Source organism: Prionailurus bengalensis, chromosome C2, assembly GCF_016509475.1.
Source record: "Prionailurus bengalensis isolate Pbe53 chromosome C2, Fcat_Pben_1.1_paternal_pri, whole genome shotgun sequence".
Classification (NCBI taxonomy): domain Eukaryota; kingdom Metazoa; phylum Chordata; class Mammalia; order Carnivora; family Felidae; genus Prionailurus; species Prionailurus bengalensis.
The window spans coordinates 65,471,141-65,487,555 of record NC_057350.1 but is presented as its reverse complement, the minus strand read 5'-3'; the positions used below and the strand labels follow the sequence as shown (position 1 = coordinate 65,487,555).

General features: G+C 38.8%; 1 protein-coding gene across 3 annotated transcripts in view; it reads left to right on the top strand.

The window, feature by feature from the left end:
* Window positions 1-2,193: 2,193 nt before the first annotated feature.
* IGSF11 (immunoglobulin superfamily member 11) overlaps window positions 2,194-16,415 on the top strand; it is a 128,920-nt gene continuing 114,698 nt past the window's right edge. Inside the window, exon 1 of one of the 3 annotated variants that reach the window (XM_043594224.1) lies at window positions 2,194-2,501. In XM_043594224.1, the coding sequence (XP_043450159.1) occupies window positions 2,450-2,501 (52 nt within the window). In that variant the 5' untranslated portion in view covers window positions 2,194-2,449. The remainder of the gene's footprint in view (window positions 2,502-16,415) is intronic. The other 2 variants (XM_043594226.1, XM_043594223.1) reach the window with 2 other exon arrangements.

The window sequence follows — 16,415 nt, the reverse complement described above, 5'->3', positions numbered from 1 at the left end:
TCTTTTTCTATTAAAAGGGCTGCTCCACCTAACTGTAAGCACTCTGTTCTCTTAATAACTCACCAGCTCCTGTTGGGTGAGGTAGAAGTACACTATGGTGACATAGAGGCAGGAGAGCGAGCTCTCTTTCTCTGATTCATAACCTTGTGTATATATCCCATGTATAATTGTTAAGTTTTTTAAAGGGTGGGGGTCATATCTTGTACTTTGTATTTGACCTTTAACCCAGTGTCTTACACAAGGTAGGTATTTTGTAAATGCTTGCTGAATTGATGTGCTAAGAAATGTATCAGGTAACTTGCTTTATCAGGGCTTTTCATCTAGATTATTAGGTTATTTATTTAATTAAAAAACAAATATTCTATTTCTATATTTAAATCTGGGATTATAGTAAAGTGAAGACCTGTTCTGAGTAGCACCTGTCATTTGACAGCTTCCTTGTTTTTCTCTTTATATTAATTACTCTTATACCCTGTTTGGCATGGGGTTTGAATGTGGAAATGTGTGCAGGACAAGATAAGGAATTGGATTGAATGTAGAAAAAAAAATCTAGCTCTTGCTGTGGAGTTTAAAAGAATGAGAATGATCCCAGTGATGAAATCATAGTTGAAATCTAAAATTTCTGTTGTTAGTATCAAATAATCTGTACTGTCATATTATCATTTTCTTGCCATTAGAGATCTGGTAAGGGATTCTAACAAATTGGAGGTAGTGAGCAAAGTTTAAGCATCTTCAATTCATAATCAGACTATATCTTTTCAGGGTATTGGTATTAAAGGTGATTGGCATTTCTTACTTTCTTACTTAAAAACTATAGCATCAAAATTTTCAAAAAAGAGAAAAGTGCATCCATAATTCCATCATCTTGATACTGTTATTTTTACATGTATCTTCCAATCTTTGTCCAAATGTATAGATGTTTTACATATTTGCCTTTCTCTTGTGCATACTATTTTCATTCTGAGTTGCCATGTGAGGATTATATCTGCTAAATGGGGGCTCAAAATTTCCTAATGGCCCCAAGAATCCTAATCTATGTTGCTGTAGAAATTAACGGAATAGTCTGACATTCCCCAGGCAGGTATGTCCAAAGAATTTAGAAGTTTCCCATTAAGAGGCTGAAGCAGAAAGTGACTATGGAGCTGTTAAGACACCAGTGATACAATGGATAAGAAATGAAGATTAGTTTTTATAAGGAGAGAGGTAGGTAGATATTTAAGTAAAATAATTTCAGATGCTAAGAATGTCTCTCTTCCCACCCAACCAAAACAAACAGGAAACAAAAAATAACCCAAAGTAACAACCACCATAATACAATCACCCTCTCACTAGTGAACAAATAGTTAAAGAAAACATTTAAAACTATAACTTAAAATTTATTTATTTATTTGTTTATTTGAGAGAGCGCGTGCGCAAGTTGGGGAGGGGCAGAGAGAGATTGGGAGACACAGAATCCCAAGCAGGCTCCAGGCTCTGAAATGTAAGCACAGAGCCCTGTTCCGGCCTCCAAATCACAAACCGCTAGACGGTGACCTGAGCCAAAGTCAGACACTTAACCGACTCAGCCAGCCAGGGGCCCCTAAAACGGCAAATTTTAAATATTAGAAGTTGAGATAAGTTTTGCTGAAAGGGCAAGAGAAGATAGAATCGGGGAGCGAGGAGCATGAAGCCCTTATGCTCTTTTAAGGAAAAAAGGGTAGTCAGGAAAAAGGAAAAAAAAGCTATGGAATAGAATTAACCTCATCAATTCTTAATTTTGCTGGAATTAGGTAGGTTCTTTCAGATTATGTAGGCTACAGAAGAGAGGAATGGACAGAAATCATCTGAAAAGTACAACAGAAAAGAATCTAGCTGGATGAAGGTTGTGGAAAGTCCTTCTAGAGGACTCTGGGGATCAAGACTGACACCCACTGTTTGGAGAGTGATTCAGGGCCGGGGTGGGCCTTGACAGAAGGCCAGGAGGGCGTTCTCCGGTGGGTCCCCAGCGGCGCTCGCCCCGGTGTGCGGGGGAGGGGGTGGCACCGCGCACAGGTGGCCCAGGCAGCGCCAGCTGCGCGCCGCGCTCGCTCCGCGGGTGGGCCGCCAGGCGTCGCGCTGGAGCCGCGGTTGCCTGGGAGACCGAGCGGGGCGAGTGGGCGGCGCGGAGCGGAGCCGGAGCCGGGCTGCTGCCCTACTAGCCCGGCGAGAGTTGGGGGGGAGTGGCTCCCCCGGCGGCGCGGCAGTGCCGGCGGGTCCTGGGGCAGCGCGAGATATCCGCGGCGCTGCGGGGCTAGGCCGGCGAGCCCGAGACGCGCCTGGTCGCAGCTCAGCGTCCGCGGAGCGGAAGGGCAGAGCTGCACTTGCCTGGTCTGAGCGTCTCACGGTCCCGGCCCCGCCGGGCGGACCCGGCTGCCCCAAGAGCGCGACGAGGAATCGGGCGGGCGGCGGGCGCGCTCCCCGCGGCCCCGGGATGACTTCTCCGGGCTCCCCTCTGGCGCCTCTCCTGCTTCTTTCTCTGCACGGTGAGTAGCCCGAGCCCTCCGCTCCCGGCGGGGCCAGCCTGGGCCGGCGGGCCCGGGGGGACCTTTGCCAGGTCCTGGGAGCCCAACTTTCCCAGGGGCCGTATTCGTTGCTATCGACCGGGGCTCACGCGCCCACTCTCACGGCTGCTATCCCGCGGGTGCCCCCAGTCCTCACCGCGCGCGCAGCTCAGGTGTCCCAGATCCAAGAGGTGACTGCACCCGCTGCTCGTTTCCCTCTGATCGCGGACTTGCCTCTGACCCCGCCGTGCTCTTTTTAGGTAATCACTCCCTCACTTACTGGGTCCAGTGAGAAACAGTATTTCCGTTACCCGGCGGCTCCAGGAAAAATAGAGATGCCTTTAAAGTAATTGAGAAAACTTTAAATTGCAGCTTTACCATAACCTTTAACAAGCATACGCAGGTTTGACTGAAAATGTGATCTTTGCTTTAAAAATAACTCTACAGCGTGCTACACTGTGTTCGAAAACAATAATTTTTTTGTACTCCAGCTTCTCCCCCAAAGCATTTAAATTGGCTTACTGAAATACATAAAAGGTAACAATATTAGAACAGAAAGACTAAACGTGTATTTAATTTTCTTAATGTTTTTTTTAAAGCTATTTACATTTAAATTTTCTACTCTAATCTTTCTTAACATTTTATTTTCGATGAATAGCCATCATATTTAAACTCTGATTTTCATCTTTGCCCTTTTCTTTTGTGAGTGCACTGCCTTGGAAGCGTTTTCTGTCCCATTTAATTGAAGAGATGTATTGAGATTTATTCTGAAGGGTTTCATTTAAAGAGCAGGTTCAGTGATTTATGGAATATTGTGGTTAACCTTGTTTGTTTTGTTTCTGGAGATATCAGTATTTTTCCCCTAGTTTTGTGGCCTTATTTGAACTGATAATGTATGCATGGATCTTGAAGGGATTTCGTTTTAGTCGACTTAAATTGTTCAAATTTATTTAGTAGGGGAGAGAGGAATACAAAATTTTGAATACTTTTTTCATAGATGCCAGTGAAGGAAATCGTCAAAATTACAGATAACTTTCCTGGAGTTCAGTATATACATTTTTGGTGATGATGTGTAGACAATAATTAAGTGATGTGAGTATGTGCTTCCAAATTAATTTTGTCTGGTTACCAGTTTGAAGGGGCCAACGTTTTTCTGTCCTGCTTTTCAAGTGTGTAATAATTAGCGTAAATGAGCTTTTTATACAGTGTCTTGGACGTAACTGAAAATATTATAAATATTACTATAAGAGCAGATGAAATTTTGGTAAAAATAATCTGTTCTTAACCTTCATCTACTACAATAAATTATGCTCCCTTTTTGTAAATCGCATTTGTGTGTAGTTTGTTTTTGAGTTATTAGGCAGTACTTTTAAAGAGTTGATGTAATTTGCAGAAGTAGCCTTATACAAGGTCATCTGATTGGTTTCCTTTCCTTCAGAACTATTCCCAAGCTATCCTAGAATGTTTAAAGACTTCCAAGGACAGTTCAGCCTTCGTGACAATCTATTATGTACAGACACTTTTCACCCTCAGAAATGAACAGTTGTGTTCATTTGTTCAACAAATATTTGCGGAGCTACAACTCTGAATTTGGGTGTCTGATGGGGAGAGATGGTGGAAGACAGAGTACAAGAGTTTGTCTGCAGCCCTTAAGAAGTTTGCAGTTTTGCAACAGGCTGTAAGCATGCACAAATGGTTAGTGATACAAGGAAAATATGAGTGCCATTTATCAGTGGCGCTATCAAGGAAGACTTCATAGAAAAGTTTACTTTTGATCTGGACTTTGAGTAGGATTTGAATTGGCTGAGATGAGAGCAGTCGGGTCTCCTTTCCTAGGGCAAAGGAACAGCCTGGATCAAAGGATATGAAGTGGAAAGTTCAGGAGCATATTCTTGAAAGGCCAAGTGTCTAGCTGCTAGAGCAAGAGATGTGTGTAAAAGGAGAAAGGGCTACAAAGATAGTAAAAGGATAGTAGAGAGCCTTGAATGCTGAATTTGGTTTTATTCCGTAGGCCATGGAAAGGCCACTGTCATTCAGTTTCTTGAAGATGGGGAGGGGAAGAGGGTGAACAGCTATTGTGTGCTTGCGCCTAGCATAACAGTCTCCAGGAGAATACCATATCCTGACCTGACTGCCATTAAGTTCTTGAAGTCAAAGGCAGAGTTGTTTTGAATGAATTAGGGCCCATCCTTGGGACTTAGAATGAACAAAGTTGCTTCTGGATGCTAAATAGATAACCATTCGAGCATTGGCTACTACAAAGACATGATGCACTAAAGGTAGAAATACAGAGTCTCTTAAACTTTTGAAAGAAATGTCAAGAAATTTCTGTTTTTATTTCTGTTTGAATTTCTAAGCATGTGTGCACACACATGTGTGTGCACACACACACACAGACACACACACACACACCTCCTTCTCTTTAGGGCTGAGAACTGAATCACCTGGCTGTCTTTTCCCAGCAGTGTTATGATCTGGGCTCAGTCCCCACTTGTGTTTTTTTCCCTTTTGTAAATTGTGGTAAAATATATATAACAAAAAAATGTATTATTTCAACCAGTTTTAAGTGTACAGTCCTGTGACATTAAATACATTCACAGTGTTCAAAAAAAAAAAAAGAATTTCTGTGGAGTATTCAGAGGGAATCTGAATAGAAAAGTTGACTTCTGTATAGTTCTACCAATAGGTTAGATTTATCTGAAGGTTTTTTTTTTTTTTAATATCTGGGATTACTTGCAATAGCAGATAACTTTCCAGAATCTGAGAAAATCTATAAAAAGAAAGGATCATGTAAAATGAAATGAAAATGAAAAGAATTATTATGCTAAATATTAGCATTCTGAAAATTTTATTGTGAACTTCGATTTGTTAGCTGTAACTTTAACTGGGTAGCTGCTTTGGAAGGATTCACTTAAAATTTTTTTTTAATGTTTATTTTTGAGAGAGAGACTGAGTGCAAGCGGAGGAGGGACAGAGAGAAAGGGAGACAAAGAATCCAAAGCAGGCTCCAGGCTCTGAGCTGTCAGCACAGAGCCCGATGTGGGGCTGGAGCTCATGAACCACAAGATCATGACCTGAGGTGAAGTTGGACACTTAACTGACTGAGCCATCCAGGCACACCAGAAGGATTCACTTTTTTGTAAAAAATCTGTAGTTTGGCCTACATGAAAGGTGACAGCCACTGGATGAAAATTTTAGAGAAATTAAGCTTAATACACTGTATATTCCATATGGACTACTCAGGAAGCAATTTAAACATAGAATCACGAAGTGCTTCTAAAATGTTCTGCTTAGAACTGTTGTCAGACTCAAGGTAATGATGCAGCGGGGGGAAAGACTTTTCCCCCCAGTAACAGTATGTGACACATTTTCAAATGTGTTTTCACACTTTGATGGTGGAAGCATTTATAATGAAAAGTCTCGTTTGGATCTTCATAGTTAACCCATGTGATTTAGTGCCAAACAAGGTGATGTGCCGGCACACAAGATTCTGCATTTGCAGTGGGTTATACAGAACAAGGGACTGGAAATGCTAGCTGAGGTGGGGAAATTGTGGCACTCCCCCTGAAATTCTCATCTGTGTTAGTTTGTTTAGAATAGGGATCCTAAATTTATAGTTATCCACACTAAAGATGTTTTAGGCAATTGGAGGTAGGATTGCTGGGTTTCTGGAGTCGAGTCACTGCAAGTCCCCCCTCCTTTGTTTGATAAGGGCTGTCTGGCACTCATATATCTCACCCTTGGATTTTGAGGGCAGCTCTCATACCATCTGGAGGCTCTGAAATCCCCCTTTGATCATAATTGAGAATAACTGGTTTCAGAGGGGGTGTCAGTTCTTGGGTGGTATTCAAAACGCCATATGATTTGAGCTGAATTTGGTCTTAAAAGTGGAAAGTTAATTAGTTACTCATTAGTTAAGCTGATCTTACTAAAGTGTGAAAGGATTTTTTTCCTTTCTATTAAAGTTTGAGTAGTTGATTTCCTCTGTACCTGGTTTCCTACCACATAAGAAAGAATAGTTTACATTTGTGATGATTAAAAAAAAAAAAAAAACATGAAGTCATGGGGCGCCTGGCTGGCTCAGTCAGTTCAGTGCCTGACTCTTGATATCAGCTCAGGTCATGATCTCATGGTTTGTGAGTTTAAGCCCATGTCGGGCTCTGTGCTGAGAGTGTGGAGCCAACTTGGGATTCTCTCTTTCTGGCTCTTTCTGCCCCTCCCCTACTTGTGTACATTCATGCGCGCTCTCTCAAAATAAATAAACGTAAAAAAAACCCATGAAATCAGTCAAAGAAATAAAATCTGTTTACTAATTTCACAAGTGATAGACTCAGCCATTGATCTGCTACCATTATTGGATACTCCGTAGTTCCTGTATTGTGTGCCTCTGCCTCACTTATGTATGCTTGGAAGATCATCTTTTAATATGTCACTAAAATTATTATGTTTGTAGAATAGGATTAAATAAATACAGTTTCCAATGTGAAAAAAAGTGTTCAATAAAAAATATTCATAGAAGTCTATTTACTGGTTTTTCTTCATTTAGCATTTTGATCTTGAGAGAGGTAACAAACTGGCAGTATTAGACGTACAATTTATTTTAGAAAGCCTTTCCAGTAAAGAAGTTGAGATGCTAGAAGCACAGAGTTCAGGAAATCCTTGTACCACGTAGAGTTCTTTGGAGAAATCTTCAGAGAATTAGGTTAATATCAGCGGTATGAATGATGGTGGATTGGAATTTAAGGTTGGAATAGATGGTTAAAGTAGAATAGGTTTGGAAATTCAGTGCTGGTTTTTTTTTACCAAGAGTCATAACTATGTAATAACACAATGTGACATTGTGAATGTAACTCTAGTGTCATGGGGCCACTTGTAGGCCAGTCTTAAAAGACTGATCCAGTAGTTTTAAAAATTGGAAAGAGGTTTAAATTTTTTCTGAAGTCTGTTGAAGATCATGTCCTAATTTAGAGAGCCCCTTTACCCTCCTTTGTCCAGAGTCTCTCCCTGTTGACACAAGTTGCTCATGTAAAAATATGTTTTCTCTCACTCCCACATTCTCATCAATGTTGGTTCTTTTCTGTCCTCTTTCCTCCTCATGGTCTCCTAACATTTTGGAGGATGTTGTATTGTTCTGTTACCATCAGGTTCTTTTATTGTTCTTTTAGCATCTAGCCATTTATGGTTCCTTCCAATGATTTAGCTCTACCTATTTTGAGGATATATCAACCCCGGAGCCAAGCAGCCCGACCCAGTAATCACTTTAGAAGTTGGGCAGTGGTGAGTGAGAAGGTGGACATTATTCCATGCTAGTATTTTCCCCTTGTTCATGAAGTTAATTTCATGATATAATTCAGTGTGTATTTATATTTATATTTATATTTATATTTTCCCTAAAAGATAGTACCATACCTGGCATATAGTAAGTGCTCAGTAGATACTTGAGAATGACTGAGTGGTTGTTCATATAATTGGTAATTCTGTGTGCTTGGAGTACCTGAAAAGAATGTTCTTGCTCTCTCTTTTAATGAAAAATAATTTTTGTTAAACATTTTTTAGGGATTTGGTGTGACTGTGTCAGCTTTAGTTCATCTTTAAACCTTAGTATGTATTTTGTGGAACAGAGGTGATACAGATCTATTTTCATAGACTTTCCAGATTCTGTGAGTTGGAAGTTAATTTAAAAAGGTAATGCACCCCATAAGAGACCCTTAAAAACTGAGAATAAATTGAGGGTTGATGGGGGGTGGGAGGGAGGGGAAAGTGGGTGATGGGCATAGAGGAGGGCACCTGTTGGGATGAGCACTGGGTGTTGTATGGAAAACAATTTGGCAATTAATTTCATATTAAAAAAATAAAAAGGTAATACAGATCTTTCAAAATTTATTTTTAGCTTATTTTTAATCACAAAGCTTTGAAGTTGTTGATATTTGAAATATATTCCCCTAAGGAGTTTCTGAAGATCTTGCTCCATGTAAGAAAGAATGACCTTGGACTTTTGGGCATTTGTTTAGAACCGTCAAGTTTCCCATTGCCATGCCTGGTATTCTTTGTCCTTAGGGCCTGTATGTTAAAACTAGTCTCCCAAGAACAGAGGTAATTAAAAACAATAACACCTGTGTAGTCTAAGCTCAATCTCCCCCTCCCCACATCATGTGTACAAAGTACTGGAGAAGTTCTTTTAGAAATAAGAGCATTAACTAGATGAACCCCATGTGGAGGCATCATAACCTGCGCCCAAGGGAGACTGCCCAGTGTCCTCCCTTCCATTCCTTTCCCTTTTTCTTTTCCACACATAGTTTCTCCCAGCTGGGGCTCATTCTGTGTGGACTATCCAATCAGTCTGCTGATGTTTATCTCGTAAGTCTTCTACTCATAGGGACATCCTTGATCATGTACTCAAAGATGCCTTAAGTAACATCCATATCTGTTATAACACTTCATCTTTGTTTCCTTGGACCAGGTCTATCATTACCTGTTATGCAACTTCTGTCAGCCCCATCTGTCAGGATTGTTTGCCAGAACACAAAATACATGGCAAAAAGAGAGGCCCAAGTGTCGGAAACGTCACTTGTTGAAGAACACATTCCAATCAGGCTAGCATCTTAGGCTTTCATTGGTTAAGAAAGCTTGTAGTACATTTCACTTATGCATATTACTCATGTGTAAATACAGACTGCCATGCTAGCATTTGTTAGCCAGGACTTAAAACAATATGCAGGACATGTGAAAAATATGTTAATGCTGTACTACAAAGACTTTCAACCTTTTGGCCTTGAAGATTATTGGGGCCTTAAAGATTATTGAGGACCACAAACAGCTTTTGTTTATGTGGATTATATCTGTTGATATTTACCATATTAGAAATTAAAAGTAAGGACATTTAAGAATATTTATTAATCAATTTAAAAACAATAATAAATCCATTGTATATTGACATAAAATATTTTTGTGACAAGTAAGAATTTTTGCCCAAACCAAAAAATATTAGCAAGAAGAGTGGTATTGTTCCACATTTTTGGAAATATCTTCAATATCTGACTCATTAGAAGACAGCTGGATTCCCCAATCTCCTTCTGCATTCAATTATTATGATATGTTGGTTTGGTTAAAATATATAAAGAATATCTGCCTTACACAGATATGTAGTTGGAAAAAGAAGGGATATTTTGACAGCATTTTCAAATAATTTTGGATATTCTTTGGTATTTACCAGAATTCAATAAGAACTAGTTTTTTAAAAGTTTTTTACTATGCAGAATTGAAACCATATCAATAAACGTTTCTTTCTCTGTTTTCTGAAATCCATTGGTTTATCTTGCACTTTGAATGGGTCTTTTATTCTTGCATGACTTTTTGGTACATTATACATTGATAATTTGGGAAATATTGCTTCTTTGATAAAGATTTTACAAATATTGACAGACATTAAATTACCTAACAGATCACATTTGTTAATATCACCACTGATCTCATCAAAACAGTTTCTAAGTATTGGGAAGCTGTTAAGCTACAATGGCAGATACAAGTTTTCAAAATTGTAATATTTCCCCAAATTTTATTATTGGAAAAGAACACCTGCCAGTTATTTCCCTTGAAGTGAGAGTCCTATTTTCTTCAGTTTTGCAAAAATGTGTGCCTCATACCTAAGTCTGAATAATTGCATTCTGTGAATTGTTCTTTTGAATAAAAATGCTGATCCATGAAAACAGCGACTAGCTCATTCAGCTTTGCTCTCAAGGAGTTGCACCAGTGTTTTTCCTTGGGACAGCCATTTTGCTTTGGTCTGCTGCAAAAATGATGTATGTTTTGTACTGCCCATTTTGTCATACAGGACATTATAAACAGGTCAAGATTTAATAAAATTACTGTTATTGTTTCTCCGAAGACATTCTTCAGTGAAACTGGATTTTCTTTGTTCACTGTGAGCACATGATGGTGAAGACCCACTACAATGACTGAGTATGGTTTAGTGTCAGTACCTTGAGTGTGGTAAGGCACCAGTGTTTCACCCACTACTTTGCGCTGTCAGTGCAAATGTCAACACAGGCAAAAGGCAAATAGCAGTTTACCATTATTAAGAAAATAAGTTTTACCTCACAGATTTTCTGGAAGGATCTTGGAGAACCCATTGAGTCCATACTGACTGTACTTGAAACTCTGGTGTACTGTAATGGAATGTTAGGTTATTTTTATTTTTATTTTTTGAACACTGTTTTTGAGACAAATAGCCAACAATTATTGCATATTCTGTAGGATGGCATTAAATAGAGTATGCGTATATTATTTAAAAATAATAAACTTATTTAAAATTCTTTATTTTTGTATTTTACATACGTTTTTAATCACAGAAGTAACATATCCTAGGCATAAAAATTCAAACAATGCAGAAGTGTTTAAGAATTGACTCATACCCTACCTCCACCCACCGAATTCTCTGGTTTTCTTGTGCATTGTTCCAGACATTTTTCTAATGACAAACAAAATCTGCATGTCCATGTACTTTTTTTTTTTTGTCTTTTTTGAGGATCTTTGTAGATTGTATAGAGGACCAGTCATTTACATTTTTTGGAGATCTTGTTTACCCTCTACCTAAAATCTAGGTTCAAAGTTAATTGTTCAAAAATCACTGTTTGATTGCATTTGGTAGGAAAGTAATCATAGCCCCTAGGTAGGGTGTGTGTGTGTGTGTGTGTGTGTGTGTGTGTGTGTTTTGTATGTGACTGACAACCACTTTGCCACCAGATAATTTTTCGTGAGTTACTCATACTGCCTTTTAAGTCAGTGTTATTGAAGTATAATTTAATTACAGTAACATGCTCCTGTTTTCAGTATAATATTATGTAGTTTTGATAAATTTATGCACCTGTGTAAGAGTCAAATGTAGAACTTTCCATCACTGAAAAGTTCCCCCATGGGCCTTTGCAGTTAACTCTCCCACTCTCAGATCCAGTCAAATGTCGATTTGTTTCTGTAAGTATATATCAATTCTGACTGTTTTAATTTACTTAAATGGAATACTATTTGTGCTTGAAAAGTACAGACCTCAGGTTTTGTATTAAAAGGACCCATGTTCATTTTAAGTTAGTTCAAACAGTATAAAGCAAGAGAAAACAATATTTCAACATACCATTCTAAACCAGACCACCCAGATATGTCCATTTTAACATTGATAATTATGATTTATTTCTTGATAAACCTAGATAGATTTCTATCATTTAGAATTGTTTCAGTGCTTACTTTGTTCTCTGAGTTAGTTCATGTTTTCAATGTTTGCCTGTTTCTGTCCAAATTGAAAGAGAATTTGTATACATATGTTATTGAGTCAAAACGTCTTTCCTACAATTTGTTAGAAATTATTCCATATCTTCTGGCATTGACTGTTGCTGTGAAGTCTGAGATCAGTTTAGATTTAATTTTTCTCTCTTGAGAGTGATTTACTTTTTGTACCTGGATGTCAAAAAGCTTTTCTATATTTTTATAGTTCAATAGGTTAACCATAATTTATCTTGATGTGCTTGTTTTTATCAGTTTTTTCTGACATATTATATCTATCTATATATAAAGATATATATTATATCTTTTCAGTCTGCCTACTCACATCTTCCTGCATTTCAGATCTGTTTTCCTATATTGTATTTCTGGATATTTCTTTTTTTTTAATTATTTGTTTTAATGTTTATTTATTTTTGAAAGACAGAAAGAGAGCACAAGCAGGGCCAGTAGAGGGGCAGAGAGAGGGGGAGACCCAGAATCCGAAGCAGCCTCCAGGCTTTGAGCTGTCAGCATAGAGCCCGATGCGGGGCTTGAACTCACAAACCGTGAGATCATGACCTGAGCCAAAGTCAGTGCTTAACCAACGGAGCCACCCAGGCGCCCCTATTTCTGGATATTTCTACGTTTCATATCTTCTATTTAGTATCTCAGATACTATCTGTATATTAAATTATTTTTTTCTACATAATTTTTAAAATTTGAAATTCAACTTATTTAAACTAAACCCAATTTACTAATTTCTCATATTTTTAAAAAAACAAATAATGTCATAAATATTGTTTTACAACTTACTTATAAAATATAACAATTTAATATGGGTCTTCTTCCACATCTGTTACATGGATCTACCTCATTCTTTTTAGTGACTGTTTAGTATATCATAGCATATATATGCCATAGTTTATTTAACTATTTCCCCATTGTTGGACATTTATGTTTTTCTGATTTTTTGATATTAATGATGTTGTAGTGAACATCTTTGTGTGTATAACCTGTAAGTTTGTGTAGGTATTTCTTCAGTCTGTCTTGCCCAAAGTAGAGTTGTTTGGATATAATTATTTAGCATTTGGGGGGAGATAATAGTATTGTGTGGGCTTTAGTTTAGTCAGACATATTGGGTTTAAATTCCTGAGTTATCATTTATTTGTGCTATGACTTTGGGAATGTTTTAATGTTTTGAGCTTGAGTTTGATTACCTTGTACAGTGGAGATGGCCTTCATTAAGTACTAAGTTAAATAAAATGACACATCTCTAAAGGGTCTAGCATAGAGCTTGGCATTAAGAAATGCTTGGGGGTGCCTGGGTGGCTCAGTTGGTTAACTGTACAACTCTAGATTTCAGCTCAGGTCATGGGATTCTCTCTTCTCCCTGTCTCTCTGCCCCTCACTCACTTGTGCACTCTCTCTTCCTCAAGATAAATAAATAAACTTTTTTTTTTTTTAAAGAAAACTGCTTGGTTAGTGACAATTATTGTTGTAAGGATTGTGGATTCATGAGCTCTAACTTGAGTCAGAGATGAGTCTATACAGGGAGTACCAGTGGGAGGTGTGACTTGGGAGCATCCTACAATTCAATTCCCCGAGGCTTGCTTTCATTTACAAAATAAAGGAGTTGGGTGAGGTAATATCTTGTTCTTTTCTGGCTCTGTAATCTCACAACTATTAAGAATATTGGCAATAAAATAAATTGGAGAGAATATATGGCTAGTTTTAACATATTTACAAGCCTTGCCCTAAAATAGCTAATTGACTTTCTATTCCTTCTCCCCCATAAATGTAACGAGACTTTTCTTTAATTAAAACCATTCTCATCTGGGGGCACCTGGGTGGCTCAGTTGGTTAGGTGTCTGACTTCGACTCTCAGGTCATGATCTCGTGGCTCGTGAGTTCGAGCCCCACGTTGGGCTCTGTGCTGACAGCTCAGAGCCTGGAGTCTGCTTCGGATTCTGTGTCTCTCTCACCTTCTCTCTCTCTGCCCCTCCCCTCCTAGCGCTCTGTCTCTCAAAAATAAATAAACTTAAAAAAAAAATCTTAAAAAAAAACCCATCCTCATCTGTTGTGGAAAGATTATGAAAAGTGGTTTCAAATATAAAGAATCTTATTTTTAAATTTTATTTTAAAATTGATTTTTTTTTTCACTTTGGTTCAAACTCTGTACATAACTGTTCTCCTAAATCCTTTCTATCATAGGCAGATCTTGTGTGTGTCAAGAGACGGTCAGTGGTAAGCAGACTATATATAAGACAGAAATCTTTTTACCACAGTCATTGTATTCTGACCCTTTGGCTTGATTTCTGTGACTTTTCTCTGCTTTTCTCTTTTCTTTGTGTAAGCCAGGCATAGGTGTCTAAATTTTATCTGTGTGGGGTTATATGACAAATACAGATGTTTTCTAATGCTGTTGTTGATGAAAAGTGAAAAGCCTGTGAGCTTTTAAAAAATAACAACCAGGGAGTTTTAGTCAGGGAGGGTAGTGATACTTAAATGGAAAGCTTCGGAGGGGTGTGGTTAACCAGGGCACCTCTGGATTCTGACTCTAGGTTATATGTGATTGATGGTGTTTCCCACCTGTTCTCTTTGCATTTTATGAAAGGACATTTTTATACAAAGCCAGGTGGTCTCCAAAGTGGATGATAGAGTTAGTCACTTTGGCAGAAATTTCAAAATGATCCTGAGATTCATAAACTCACTGCCTACTAAGTTATCTTAAAAAATTTTTTTTTTTAACATTTATTTATTTTTGAGAGAGGGAGAGTGAACACGAGCAGGGGAGGAACAGAGAGAGGGAGACTGAGGACCCAAAACCCAATGCGGGTCTCAAACTCATGAACTGTGAGATTATGACCTGAGGCAGAATCAAGAGTTGGTCACTTAACTGACTAAGCCATCCAGGCATCCTGCTGCCTACTAAGTTATCTTGGTAAGTATAGTTTGTTTACAGGTCATTAAATTTTTCCTGAAACCAAAGTATGTGAGTAGAGAAGGTTCTTGAGTTTTGCATACCAGCCACTTCAGTGTTAGAAACTTAAACGTGGCTCATTTTCATGAATATATTTTCTGAAATTGTAACTTTTAATTCTAACTAGTTTGTGATTTCAGTGTCCTCAGAGCATGACATGTTTTAGTTGCCCTTTGATCAATCTATATTCCTGGTTTCTGTCTTAAGATCTGTACTTCTTTGGACAAATTAATTGTTGCCTGCAGCCCCCCCCCCCCCCCCCCCCCCCCCCCCCCCCCCCCCCCCCCCCCCCCCCCCCCGGCTGTTATTTGGAGTTCAAGGGGTTGAGTTGTCTTTCTCATTAATAAGAACATGTAAGGTTGTGAGTCACGTGGACCTGGCCCAGCAAGGTCTCTTAGGGCCTTTAATTCCATAATGTCCTTGATCTGAGGAAGCCGCTCAGTAATCTCTTCACAATTTCCACAACCAAGCCATCTGCCTGCATTAAAATAAATCAAATCTGCTTACTCCTTCAGTGTCTAACAAATATTCTATAAACTGATGATGATGAAGACCACAAACACAAAAATAATTTGCAGTCTCGAGCACTTCCTCTGAATTCGCAACTTGGATTGTCTTGACATAGGGGAAGTTGGCATGCCAGCTTTCTCTTTGACTGGAGTAGAGGATAGAGGAACCCTTTCCCCCTACTCCTTTGCAGTAATCCCAAGAGTGACAGGGGAACGGATTCAGCTTTTCCACATCTAGATTAGTCTTCACAAAACCTTTCCTTGCCCTTCTGCTTCATATATACTAGCTAATTAGGTAAATGCACATATGTGTTTATAAATAGAATCATCCATATTCATTCTGCACTCTTTTGTTTCTGGCTCTTAAAATTCAACATTATTTATGCACTTTATCCACATTAGGTATAGCTGTAGTTTCTTCACCTTCATTACAGTAGAGCACTTCATTGTATGAATATACCATGATACTGACATCCGTCCTACTGCTGATAGACATTGGGTTCTTTCCATTTTGGGTCTACAATGAATAATGCTGCTGTGAACATTCTTATACATGTGTTTTGATGCGAACCAGAGTGCATTTCTGTTAAGTATACACCTAAGAAACAAATTGAGTATGTTCAGCGTTAGTAGGTACTGCCATTTTCGCGAAGTGGTTGTGTTGATGTTTACACCTGCTAGCAGTGTTTGGAAGTTTTGTTTCCTCTACATGCTTATGAACACTATTATCTATTTAACTTTAACCATTATGATGGAGGAATAATGGTATCGCATTGTGTGTGTGTGTTTGTAAGGTTCTGCACTTCCCTGATTACTAATGAAGTTGCTCACCATTTCCCCTTTTACTGACCATTTAAGTATCTTCCTATGTAAATTGTCTGCTCAGGTCTTCCCAGTTTTTTGTTTTTTTTTTAAAAAATTTTTTTTAACGTTTATTTATTTTGGGGGCAAAGAGAGACAGAGCATGAACGGGGGAGGGGCAGAGAGAGAGGGAGACACAGAATCGGAAGCAGGCTCCAGGCTCTGAGCCATCAGCCCAGAGCCCGACGCGGGGCTCGAACCTACGGACCGCGAGATCGTGACCTGAGCTGAAGTCAGACGCTCAACCGACTGAGCCACCCAGGTGCCCCAGGTCTTCCCAGTTTTTAAAAATGT